The sequence below is a fragment of the Bubalus bubalis genome, chromosome 8, assembly GCF_019923935.1.
Source record: "Bubalus bubalis isolate 160015118507 breed Murrah chromosome 8, NDDB_SH_1, whole genome shotgun sequence".
In the NCBI taxonomy this organism is placed as follows: Eukaryota; Metazoa; Chordata; class Mammalia; order Artiodactyla; family Bovidae; genus Bubalus; species Bubalus bubalis.
The window spans coordinates 16,149,938-16,163,139 of record NC_059164.1 but is presented as its reverse complement, the minus strand read 5'-3'; the positions used below and the strand labels follow the sequence as shown (position 1 = coordinate 16,163,139).

General features: G+C 46.1%; 1 protein-coding gene across 1 annotated transcript in view; it reads right to left on the bottom strand.

Annotated features, from left to right (window-relative positions):
- NXPH1 (neurexophilin 1) overlaps positions 1–5,273 on the bottom strand; it is a 360,550-nt gene extending 355,277 nt beyond the window's left edge. Inside the window, exons 1-2 of the mRNA XM_006058669.4 lie at positions 4,521–5,273; positions 3,501–3,664 (exon numbers count right to left, since the gene is read on the bottom strand). Of these exons, the coding sequence (XP_006058731.1) occupies positions 3,501–3,554 (54 nt within the window). The 5' untranslated portion in view covers positions 3,555–3,664; positions 4,521–5,273. The remainder of the gene's footprint in view (positions 1–3,500; positions 3,665–4,520) is intronic.
- Positions 5,274–13,202: the final 7,929 nt, after the last annotated feature.

The window sequence follows — 13,202 nt, the reverse complement described above, 5'->3', positions numbered from 1 at the left end:
CTCACAACTCAGTGTAGGACCCACCCCCATTCTTCACAGTCAGAAACCACAATTCCCTAGATTATTCAGTATGTGCTTCAACTCTGTTAAAATGCTATTGTCTGTTACCCCATTATATCATACTGAAAATATTCTGGAATCAGTCCAGAACTGACAGGAGAATAAAGATTACAGGACTTTTTTATTTTTAACAAGTATTGTTACACTATAGGTTCCTCTCCTGCTGACTTCAGATTTTTAAATCTGCAATTCAATAACATTCAGTAAACAGAAGACTTCCTTGCCTCTATTAAAATAAAAAAAAAAAAAAGATTTCCCACTTCCCTGCATTTATGGCTGGAGTTAATCCTGTGGTGACTTTTGAGTATCTTAGCTAGTATGCTTCAGAAGGTAACTTTACAGATACATTTCTAATTAACTTGCCATTGCAGTAGTACTAAAATAAGCTTCTCGTTTGAAACAGAACAGACTGATCTCTCAAAACACAAAAAGACTCAAAATATACAACCTAGAACAGGTATTCAAAGAACCCTGGGCCAAGAAACATACTCTGAGAACATTCACCTAAATATAAGCAGGGAACCATGGCTTAAATACAGAACACTGAGCTGCTGGTTAGAGAACTGTTTTTCATTTTCAATAAACCTCCCCAAATTTGGGAGTATTTAGGCATATCTCTCTATATAAGCAGATGCCTAAATATTGTTGTACAGGAGATACCTAAACAAATCCTACTACTCAAACATAATGTGTGATTAGTTCTTGGGAAATATAACTGGGTTTCGAGGGTCTTAAAGAGAAAGGTGCACTGTAATATCAGCTATGAGACAAGGTACAAACAGTGCCCCTGTCACTGAACTTGTGTGAGTCCATAAAGACACACAAAAAATTATTCATTAAACTCCTCCCTGGATTGTGTCAATTCAAGGGGAAAAATAAAATCAGGTTTATGCCACCCCTGACTTTTTGGAGAGCAACTTGAAGCATTTCCCGACAACCTGAAGGCATCTATTGCAGTTTCTTACAGAGGTCTGGGCTGTTGTGGGGTGTGACTACCAACAAATGATAAATTCAATTACTGTACCTGCTATTCAATAAAACAGATGGAGAGAGAAGCTTTGACCACTTCTTGGTCCACCTCATTGCCCTAGAGGTTTAATCAAGGGTTTCCACTTATTTACTTGCCTAAAGCCATCCTGTTCTAACTGCCCAATTCACCCTTCTAAATTCATTTTCATGGGGAAAATCAGCTTCTTGCTCCTCTAGGAAAACAGCTCCGGATTTTGCCGACAAATAACCATGGGACTACAATCCCTGGAAACACTGCCTTGGGTCACAGCCACCAGCCTTTTGTTTTTCGTGGTGTGTCTGATTTCTAATCCCCGAAACACAAAACAACTTTAGATCCAAGAGAAAAAGAATGGACTTCTAAATCGCCTTCTCTATTTTATTGTTCACATTTTGTATGGTTTTGAGTGAAACTGGAAAAATTGTCTCCTTTCTCTGTGTTGCCAAAAGGCATTCAGGTAATGAAGTCTGTAACTAAACGGTAATTGAATCAGCATAATTTGCACACTGAATGGTTTTCAAATGCTCCCAGTTTACAATTAAAGGAGAATTAATGCGCTTGTTGTTGAGAACGCAGAGCATTAGAATAAATCCAGCACTGTTGTTGTAATGAGTGGAAAACGGTTTAACTGCCAACAAACACATTTAAAATTTAACACAACGTATTGATTTCACTTCTGCTTTTGATAGATTATTTTCCAGACTATCGAAATACTTGCTCCAAGCAATAAACTGCACCACAGCCGCGAGCTTTTGCCGTGCGTTCGTGAGCACATTTCAAGGACGGAGGAACAGTCCGGAGGTTCAGGTCTTGCGTAAAGGTATGCAGAGAGAGGGGCAGGAGGGTTTCCGTGGTCGAGGGAATCCTTCATATTCCCCCTCGGTCGCTTTCACTTTGCGGTCCCTCCCCTTTCTTTCAATAAGCAATTCCTGGGTTTCCTTAGGCCAAACTTTCTGCCCTGCATCTCTAAGCTCTCAATGTCATAGGGTTTACTGGACACAGGTGGGGGCAAGGTGGATTGAAGATGAGAAATGGGAAGGACACTTTTTGCATTCTGTCTGCGTTCCAGCCGGGGAAGTCACAGACTTCGGTGACGGAGTCAGAAAGGCCGTTCTTTAGGATTGGCTGCCCCAGCTTTCACCTGTTTACCCCAAGGTGTCCTGTAGGCGAGGACACTGACGTGCAGCGCCCTCTGGCGTCCGCAGCTGCCATGGTCAGGCGATAAAGGTGCAAAGACATACACTGAAGGTTCTTGGATTCAAGCTGAAACACCCTCACATTCATATTCACACACGTATACTTACACACTCATTAGCATACAGAGAGTTCACGCGACTAGCAGCCCTGAAGTCACAGGCACCAAGACAACGGCTGGGAAACGCTCTCTATTGCAGGGATAGCAACCCTTTTACACCCAGGATTGTGGATTCTGAAGCCCTTGGGATTAAAGAATGGCAATATTCACTCCATTCACTACGCAACCCATCGGGCCTCCCCAGTGCTTCTTGCCCCCAGACAGAACACACAGAGCCCTCCGTGTGCTCCTGCGGCCCGGAGGTGGATTATGGACTTCCGTGCTCTGGGCACACAACTTCACCAGCAGGATAAGATTGTCCCTGGCCCTCCCTGAAGCCAGACCCAAAAAACTGCGCTCTGGGTCTTGGCTCCAGGCGGTGCCCACAGCTACCAAACTACCCATCCACAACCACCACGGCAAAGTGCTTCCCTTTCAGCCCCCACCCCATGACAATCCCAGTTCCAACAGTGTGCCAAGTCCAGAGCCCAGAAAACTCGGCTCCAGGAGGACTAGGCAGTATTTGCTCCCTGGTGACATGGTCTGCCAGTCCCTAGTAAGGGGCTCAGCACTGGAACTGGGGTACTAGTGGAAAGGAGAGACTGGGAGAGAAGGAGGGGGAGCCTTTATATGTTTGCTGGAGCATCTCGGACCTAACTCTATCCGAAGGCTTGTGGTCTTCCTATCTGACAGCTATACTTGCCCCGTCTGAACCCTGCAAGCCCAACAAAGTTGCCCGCACTTCTTTACGTGCCACATCTCCAATCTGCTGGTTAGGCGGATGGATTCACCTTCAAAGCCTCTGGATGAACTACTGAGAGTTCCCTGTCTTCCACCCCTTCTCTTTGCCATCTCTCCCCATAAAGCATCCCGTCCAGCTATCTCCTCGGTTTCTGGGTGTCTAGGGCGCCCTGGACGCGGTTTAGAATCAGGCACAGGAGAGGGTGTATCGGGGCTGGAAACCCCAGAAAATCCCACAGGGATCCAGAGACCAGCTTGCCAAAGTTGTCCCAACACCGTCGCTAGGAACGCCGCTCCCGCTGAACTGACGGTCTCACCCTCCTCCCGCGCGCCCCCAGTTGCCTGGCCTCGCGACCAAGGTGGGATCGAGGGGGCGCGGGATTGGCAGCGACTTACCAAGTAGACGGTGGGCTGCAGGAGGAGAAGCACGTACCAGCACGCAGCCTGCATCCTCCCGCGTCTCAAACTTCCTCGGCGGTGCCTTCGCTGAGTCTTTGTTCCTTCACAAACATAGATCCACCTGACATCCACTTTACAGAGCCAGGAGCGCTCTCAGCAGCCTAGATACAAATGAAATTAGACATCCCATGACCACGCGGGCAAGGTTAGGCTTGGCGACCAAGCAGGGAAAGGGGGTCGTGGCGCGAGGGGTGGACCAAAAAACCCGGAGGTGGGGGAGGCAGGAGAAATGCAAAAGCGAGTAAATCCAGCGCCTGAAACCCGAGAGCGCGCCGTCGTCCGCAGGCAGGCGGGCAGGAGGGTTGGAGGTGGAGAGGTTCCTTGCGCCCTGCGCTCCTCGGGTGCGAGTTCCCGGGCGGTGGAGCCGGGAGGTGACGGGGCACACAGAGCCGCGTGCAGGCTGGTTCAGAGCCCAAGCCTCTCTGTCAGCGAGACCTGCCCGCGTTTGATGGCCGGGCGGCTCGGACTAAAGGCGGCGGCTGGTTCTTCGCCAGCCCTGGCAGTGCTCACACACATCCACACCAGCAGAGAGAGAAGGAGAGAGAAAGAGAGAGGGAGAGCGAGCGAGCAAGACTGAGCGAGTGGGGCGTGGGGAGAAGACGGGGTAGGTAGAGCTGACCAGGATTAGGTGCTGGGTATCTCCGCGCGTTTGGTGCGGTGGGGGTGGGAAAAGGGAATGCAATTTTGCATACAGGAAAGCCAGGCTCAGTTTACCCATTCGAGCGCCGGGTACACACAGAGATAACACGCGCATACACACGTACTACTTTTTTCGAGGCAAGGGGCACAGCCAGTTGCTAACTTCTAGAGCGGAAGCCTGCCCGGGTCTGTAAGGGTCACCGCCAGGCGCACTCCGTCTCCCAACCAGTGGCTCTCCTCGCCGCCCCTTCGTGCTGCCCCACCACCCCACCCCAAGATATCCCCCGTATCTGGACTGTGAAAGCGAAGGGTACGTACCGCACAGGACTGGGGGCGAATACAGCGAGCAAGGACCGCTCTGGGAAGGCTCCATGGAGGAGCTAGCTACTCGGGCCTGGCGTCTCCGGCGCCCCGGACATGCCCTCCCTGGCGCTTCATCTCCATGCTCGGGCGCGGACGGGTCCCGCTGCCTCGTCCCCTCGCCGGAGTCGGCGTCCCAGTGCCCGGGTCGCGCTCAGGATTGGTTCCGCGGGAGCCTAGGCTTGGCACAGTTGGATTCACGGTGCAGGAAACTTAAGAGGCGAGAGAGGGAGGGGGAAGTAGAGGAGGAAAGAGAGGAAGGGAGAAAGGGAGGGAGAAAGAGAGGGAGGGTGCGAAGCGAATGCGCCGGGCTCCGGCAGGCACCGGAGGGAGGACGGGACTGCCCGCGCTGGCTCTGGGACGAGCAGTCCAAGGCACCCTGCTTCCCAAGGATGCCGAAGGATGGTAGAAGTGACTTCAGGGGAAGAGGCTGGGCAAGTCCTCAGGACTTGAACTTGAGAGATAAGACGCTGGCCTTTCGGAAGAAAAAAAAAAAAATGCCACACAGCAGGCGCAAGCAGTTTGGAGTTTCTGAGGAAGGGGTGGGGCGGCCAGAGCCTGTAGGATCCCGGGTCATCCGCGGCTGCACCTCTCCCCGCGACACAGAGAAGCCCGAAAGCCACTCCGGAGCGGAGTCGCGGGTTCTGGCCGCGGTCCTGCCTGACCGCTGGGGGACGCTCTGGAGCGCGCGGGGCTTCTTGGCGCCGGTGCCCCGGTGCTTTCTCCGCAGGTTCGCCGCTCGGCTCGCCTACCTTCCTGACTCAGGCAATGACCTCGGCACGTGGGTGAACGACTCCTCGGAGACCAACTAGGACCCCGTGCACACAGATCCCGCTCCCAGGCTCTGGGCGGGCCGGGCCCGCTGGGAGAAGTGGCTCTCACGGTGTCTCTGGCGGCCGCAGTGCCCCCTTCCCCCTGGGGGGCTTGAGGAGGACTGAGACTGCCGGAGGAGTGGCGGGAAGCGTCGTGGGGCGGTGCGGAGGGCGGGGATGGGCGCAGGAGGGTGCAGCTCTGCCCGGCCCACCCTGAGCGCCTAAGCGGGGCACCGCGGACCTGTAGCTGGGAGCCCCGGGGCCCGGGCGCTGCGGACCGCCAGCCATTCAGCGCGCCACCGCCGAGAGGACTGGGCGACCTTGCGCTCCACTCCTCGTCGCGGGCTGGGCAAGGGAGAGGAAGGGGTGGGGGGTGGTCTGTGAGGGGAGGTGGGTGATGGAGGAAGCTTGGAGCGTTTGCCACTTCCCTCACTGCTAATACTTCTTCCTCAACCAGTATTTCCCGGACTCCGACTCTGCTCTGACTCCCGCTGTCACTGTTTTTCGTCATATCTCCCTTGCTGTCTCTACCCTCAATATTTTTTCTGTCTCCTCTGTTTTTCTTGTACTCTATGCCTGTCCCTCGGTGTCTTTCTACCCCTTTCTGGGTCTCTCTCAGGATTTTTGACTCTCTCCTCTTCTGTATATGTGTCTCTACCTCACCCTTGCCATTCCCTCTCAAACCTTGTCCTCATCTTCTCCCCTTCACCCTGTCCATCGCACTCCTTCAGGCCAGCTTCGACCATGTCCGGTGACATCCTAGGACCAGGCGCTCTCTTGCCAGTGGGGCCGCCAGCACCTCACCTCCTCAAGGGGTCCAAACTCGGTCCGCTAGTCCAAGTGCGGCCAGGGACATTTTTCTTCCTCCTCCCTCGCCTGCTACCTCGGCAAGCCTACCCGTCACTAGTGCCCGGCCTGGAAAGGTGCACTCTGAAGGATAACAACTCGATATAAGTGTTGGTTTGAAATTTACCTTAGGAACCCTAGTTATTGAACATCAAAATGGAATCGTGATTTTTAATGAGTCTCGGATTGTCATTTCCTGGAGCGTGGCTATTGCATGCCTCGGGCTCTAGTGTTCCCGCTCAGGTCAGTCAGGGCCCAGACACAGTGTACCCTCTACACAAGAGGTCTCCCAGGACTACAGGTTGAGTTCCCCTGAGGAAAGCTGGCAACCCCTCACCCCCCAAAATAGCAGTGACAATCAGCAGAACTACCCTTTCCTAGAGCAAATCAGGAGGCTTAGCTCAGGCCTGTAGTTTAGATCCCTGCTGTAGGACATACCTGCCAGGCACTTCCTGGCCTACACTCCCCCTTCCAAGCTAAAAATAGCTCTTTAAAGAGCAAGCTCTTCTACTCTGGGAAGTTGCACACTGCCTCTGTGACCTCTTGGAATTCATTGGGGCATATGCAGAGTAAAGTGGTGAAGCACATTTTCTAATTGGGACTCTGAAAATGCACTTTTGAGAAAGATACACATTTATATATAGCATGGTTGCAATGTTATCTTGGCTATCTTCACTTACTAGGTTTTTCATGCTCTTAAAAAGTTTAAAGAAGAAAAATAAGCACCCATATTTGAGGCTGTAGGGTCAGAGTAGGGCAAAGGAGGCTTTGTCTGATTTCCCCTTTGGGATTTGGCAACCATCCTAAAATTGACTCCCACTTGTTTATTAGCTCCTAGGCCCTCCCCTGCTGGAACATGGAGCTGGAGTGAATGCCGCCTGCCTCTGTCCACAGCTCAACTTCAGTGCCCTTAGTACTGAGCTTGCATCTGACCTTTGGGAAAAGAGAGAAAGAATCAGGTCAGCTTTGGGATATAAGTTCTTTTTCTAAACATTACTTCAAAAACATTCTGCCTCCAGGACCATTTAGCCTTAAAAAATTACTGCTTGTGAAATAGAAAGACTGACGATCAAGGACCTTAAAATCTCTTTCTGAATGGAACTGATTATTTAAGAAAAGCACCACAGGCGACTAGTAATGGGGACTGGCCTGACACTTTGTTCTATGACACAGGGTGCCAAAGAGCTTTTTATGGTAATGATCTGAGACCTTCCGCCCTGACATTCAACTCTCATGGATCCTATAAGACTCCTGGCCTGGGATATGAAACAACAGTGGTTTGTCATTTTTTGTCTCTTTGTAGGAGTCTTCATTTCCTATAGGACTCAACCAGAAAAGGACCCTAAGCTAAGGAACACTGAAAAACTTATCATTATTATTCAGCCATTAAAAAGAATACATTTGAATCAGTTCTAATGAGGTGGATGAAACTGGAGCCTATTATACAGAGTGAAGTAAGCCAGAAAGAAAAACACCAATACAGTATACTAACGCATATATATGGAATTTAGAAAGATGGTAACAATAACCCTGTGTACGAGACAGCAAAAGAGACACTGATGTATAGAACAGTCTTATGGACTCTGTGGGAGAGGGAGAGGGTGGGAAGATTTGGGAGAATGGCATTGAAACATGTAAAATATCATGTATGAAATGAGTTGCCAGTCCAGGTTCGATGCACGATACTGGATGCTTGGGGCTGGTGCACTGGGACGACCCAGAGGGATGGAATGGGGAGGGAGGAGGGAGGAGGGTTCAGGATGGGGAACACATGTAAACCTGTGGCGGATTCATTTTGATATTTGGCAAATCTAATACAGTTATGTAAAGTTTAAAAATAAAATAAAATTTAAAAAAAAAAAAAAAAAAAAAAAAAACTTATCATTGTTTCTGTTAAACTTCTCCAGTTTTAATAAGATAACATTGGTGGGGGTGAGGGTAGGGGAGACAAGGATGGCTGGTTCACCCTTCTCTCCTACCACTTGCTTTAAAAAGAACTAAAAACATGATCCGCGTACATTCTTCTGTTGAAAGTCATATCCTATCTAAAATGCACTCTTAGAATTCATCCACAATCAGCCTTATAAAGATGGAACAAAAGTATGATTATCCTTAAGGAATATAGTATTCATTCCCTTTTTTTTTTCAGACTTTAGTCATGTTGAGAATCCTTTCAGAAATCATTCTCTAAATTTTCTGTGATGCAACCTAATATACATATAAACAGATTGAATTATAGCCACAGTAAAACACAGTCCCCTGCCCTTGGCTTTTTCCCAAGTCTATCTGATCCAATCTGAAATGAATATTATAAAGCAATAATATATATTTATGTGCAAGAAATATATTTTTAGAAGAATTTTTAGAAGCCCAAAAATGGCTGACCTCAAAAAGGAAACAGTGATATTAAACAATTTTCCTGATAATTAAAACCAGAACAAATTAAAATTAGAATTCATCTGAAATAAACTGATAATCCTGTTAACTGTAATTAGCTGTTTTGGTTGATTTGTTTTGGTTCATTTGTATGATTCTCTTTTTCTGAGGGAGAGAAGGAAGACAGGAGTTGAAAGTTTGAATTATCTTGGGGCTGGGGAGAGGAGAGAGAGAGATTAACTTTTAGTTCAATAAAACTCTGCTCTAAAATGAACCTGTCTTAAAAATGCATGAATACCATCATCTTTTACCCAAATCCAAGTAAATATGTTGTCATGAATCACCCAGCTATAGTCCTGCTTAAGCTTCAGGCCAAATTGTATCACTTTGTACATAGTAAGTCCAGTGTACCTATTTTTTCCCCTAATAGTGCTAAAAAACTTAAAAAGCATACATTATCCATCTGCCTTGACCTGGTATTCACCTGTGGCATGACCTGGGGGAAGTACTTGAAGATTCCCCTGGCCTCAAAGTAGTGAAAGTGAAAGTGTTAGTCGCTTGTCATGCTCCACTCTTTGCGACCCCATAGGCTGTAGCCCACCAGGCTCCTCTATCCATGTAATTCTACAGGCAAGAATACTCGAGTAGGTTGCCATTCCCTTCTTCGGGGATCTTTCCCACCCAGCGATTGAACCCGGGTCTCCTGCATTGTAGGCAGATTCTTTACCCCTGCACCACCTGGGAAGCCTGGCCTCAAAACCCTCCCCTATATAATGAGGAAGTAGGGTTAGATGATGTCTGAAGTGCCTTCCGGTTCTAAAATAACTTTATTCAGTTTCTGTATGATAAAATGTGAAGCCATCGCAGGTTTACAAAATTTACTTCACAAATAACAATTTTATAATGTATTAGGGTTTTCAAAGATATTAATAATTTAAAAGAATATACTCTGTTCAGTGCATTTCAAAGATTTTAAGTCTAGTGTGTTTGTGAGCTTAAGGCTTTTTGGGGCATTTCTTCTCTGCCTCATCCTCATACCCTTTCTCCTAGGTCAAAGGTCAGCTCTATTGCATTAGTTACACAATTTTTTCATATAAATTGTTCTGCACATGTTTTTGATGTCATTGATTTATGAGACTCTATACTGAGAGTGGCACCTTTATAATACATATGAATATTTGTTTAAAAGACACAAAGTCATTTCCACTACTTTTGCAGAATTCCTGCATGTCACTCAGAACAATTAAACACCCCCAGACCCCTCCACACCCCAAGCTATTTTGCTAAAGGAAGGAGGTATCATTTGCAAAGTGATTTGATATTTGAATATAGTAGAATTTGGCTAATAACTATGAGGCATGTGTGCTATATTACCTTTACAAGGATGCTTTAATAACAAGATCACTGGGCTAAAGAGAAAATAGCCATCAAGCTCTAGAATTTAAAAAAAAAAAAATAAAGGGAATCAAAAAGCTTTAAGTAGAAGGCATTTTTTTTTTTAGAGGTAATTTATATGCTCAGTCTTTCTATCCATATTTCATTTATTCTGCTAGGTGACGACACAAGGTTCTCAAAGGTAGGATAGTTTTAATTATACTCACAGACTTTAAAAAGAGAATAAACACAATAAGAGAAACTGCAGAAAATCAGCATTGAAAAGGCAGTTGGTTGTAAAAGATGGAAAGATTGGGGTCATCGCCCAAAAATCATAATTAAAATTTTAAAAAATACTGTGACTAAGCAAACCTTTGCATTATAATCTAATTACTGAAACTCTTCATGGTGGGCCCTCTAGAGATTACTAATTGCCAGTTCCCTAAAGCTGAATCAGTAAAGATAAAGAACTTGATAACCAATGTTCTGTTAATAAAGTAAAATACAGCATATGCTTTCAGCCAGGAAGGACAGCAGGACTCTGAACCACGTAGGGATGGAAGAAATTATGAGGAAAAAAACTGCAAGCCCTGTGGTTACCTGAAAATCAGAAGCAATTCTGAAAAGTGCATATTTCACCTCCATAATCTAAAGTACATGTATATTTTGAAACATATGTTTTTTCAGCTTTCTTTCTGATTTGGCAATATAAAGACAGAACTTAAAAATAAGGTGATTCATACAGGCAGGGAACAAATGGTTCCTTCAGCCCTAAGATCAAAATGATAAGAATGCCTTGGATTAAACAGCTTTTAAGTAAGAGATATCTCAGGGATGCAAAAACTCTCAATTTCCCTTTTTAACATCAAATTAATGAAAACAACTACACCAGAATTTCACCATAATTAACTTCAAGGTGATGCCATAAAAATCACATCATGTTACATTTTTCTGCTTCTCCTGGGTCTAATAATAACATGCTTTTTGATAAAATGCAAAGCAAAATGGTCTAACATCAAATTCTGTATGAAACTGGCAGCAAAAAGCTCCATAGTTTCAATAGGATTATAATGCCTACCATTTACTGAGTGCTAGGGACCATACCCTGGCTTTTATTTACATTATCTGTTGCTTCCCTAGTGATTCTGTGAGCATCAATCTGCAATTTAGTTTTAAAAGGAAACCTCTCAGATTAGATAAGATCTCAGTCTTCACACCAGTTCTCTGTGGAGGCCAATTTAAAACGAATTTCAGCATCCTTGGACCATTCATTCCCATTCCCTCCATCTTGTAAGTCTCTTCTCTCCTCAGTACCACCGCTCTCTCTCCAAATTTTTCAACTAATCCTCTAACCATTCCTTCTCAGATTAAAAGTGAAAGTGTTAGTCAGTCAGTTGTGTCTGACTCTTTGTGACCCCATGGACTGCAGCCCTCCAGGCTCCTCTGTCCACAGAATTCTCCAGGCAAGAATTCTGGCGTGGGTGGCCATTTCCTTCTCCAGGGGATCTTCCCCACCTAGGGACTGAACCTAGGTCTCCCACATTGCAGGCAGACTCTTTACCAACTAAGCCATCAGGGAAGCTTCTTCTCAGATTATCTACATGCAGTTCATCTCAGGGCTCCATCTGTAACTCTCTTTTTCTCTTTTCACTCTGATTAGACAATTCTTCCTATTTCCACAGTTTCATTTATTACTTGACACTCAATGACCAACAGGTTCATAAATCCAGCTCTGATATTTTTCTTGACCCAACTATTCAATTGTCCATATGTCCATTTAGATGTACTAGAGATGCTTAGAATTACATGCCTAAGCCGAAGGCATTATATCACTACGTTACATGAGTATCCTGTTAGTTGTGGGATAGATTCTGGAGTTCTCTACTAATAATATGATTAAATACAATTAAGATACATGCCCTTTGCCAAGTGACCTCACAGTGAAATAGAGGAATATACCTCTCCATATGTGCAAATTTTTTTTTTCTCTTTCCTTTCTTTCTTTTTTCCCTTACTTCCTGGGAAATCCTTCCTTCGGATTCCTTTTAATCCTAATCAGACCCTTGAGGAGGTACAGCATGTTCCTACCTGATCCTCTGGCCACCAGAACAGCAGATACCAGGTAAAAGCACCCTTCAGTCCTGAAGGATGGGTCCTGAAATGAATAAACACATGAAGCAGACCAGACCCTGATTTGTGATCTGGATCACAGCCACCAAAGCTGATTGAAGTATAGCCTCTTGAAGATTCAAAAGTAAGAAATAAATGTTTGCTGCTTAACCATCAGGATTTGGGGATTATTTGTTGTACAGAATTATCATGGCCAAAGCTGACTATTTGGTGACGCCACTGCTTTACTGGAAAACCTAAGAACCAGATGTCTTTTGCCATATTTTTGTTTCCTACACATCAAAAATAAAATTACCAGCACGTCTCAATTTTTCACCTAATTATCTCTTGTGTCTCTCCTCCTCCGTTTCCACTTCTACTACTGACTCCGTTTCCTATCATCAGTCACCTTGTCTATGGCAGTGGTCTTCTAATTGATCTCATTCTTTCGAGCTTCTGCCTCCATACAAGATGCCCTCCTCCATGCCACCTGAACTACAAAGCTACAGCAAAAATGTGTTCACATTACAGATCCATTTAAACCTTACAGCTTCCCACTGCTTACAGAATCAAGTCAGACTCCTCAGCTCAGCACAAAAATCTGCTTTTGAGCTGGCCCCTGTCCACTCATCTATCTTCAGCTCCTGCCTGGTCCCTGCTTGACTATATACTTTACATTCATCAGTTACAGGATCCTTAGAGCTTCCAGATACCCAACTGTAAGTCTCAACCTGGGGCCTCTGCACCTTCTTCCCTTTGCTTTGAATTCTCTCAATTCAACCCAGGCGATGCTAGTGGTAAAGAACCTGCCTGTCAATGCAGGAGACATAAAGAGACGCAGGTTCAGTCCCTGGGCTGAGAATATCCCCTGGAGGAGGAAACAGCAACCCCCTCCAGTATTCTTGCCCGGAGAATCCCATGGACAGAGGAGCCTGGTGGGCTATGGTCCATAGGGTCACAAAGAGTTGGACACAACTGAAGCAACTAAGCCAGCCATTCAACCTCTAGGTGAACTCTTAATCTCCCTACATACCTCTGCTCAGAGATTACCTTTCATCCACTCCACTTTTCTCAGAGATCCAAGCACAAAACTGATTATTAATCATTTACACCATGCTGTTTA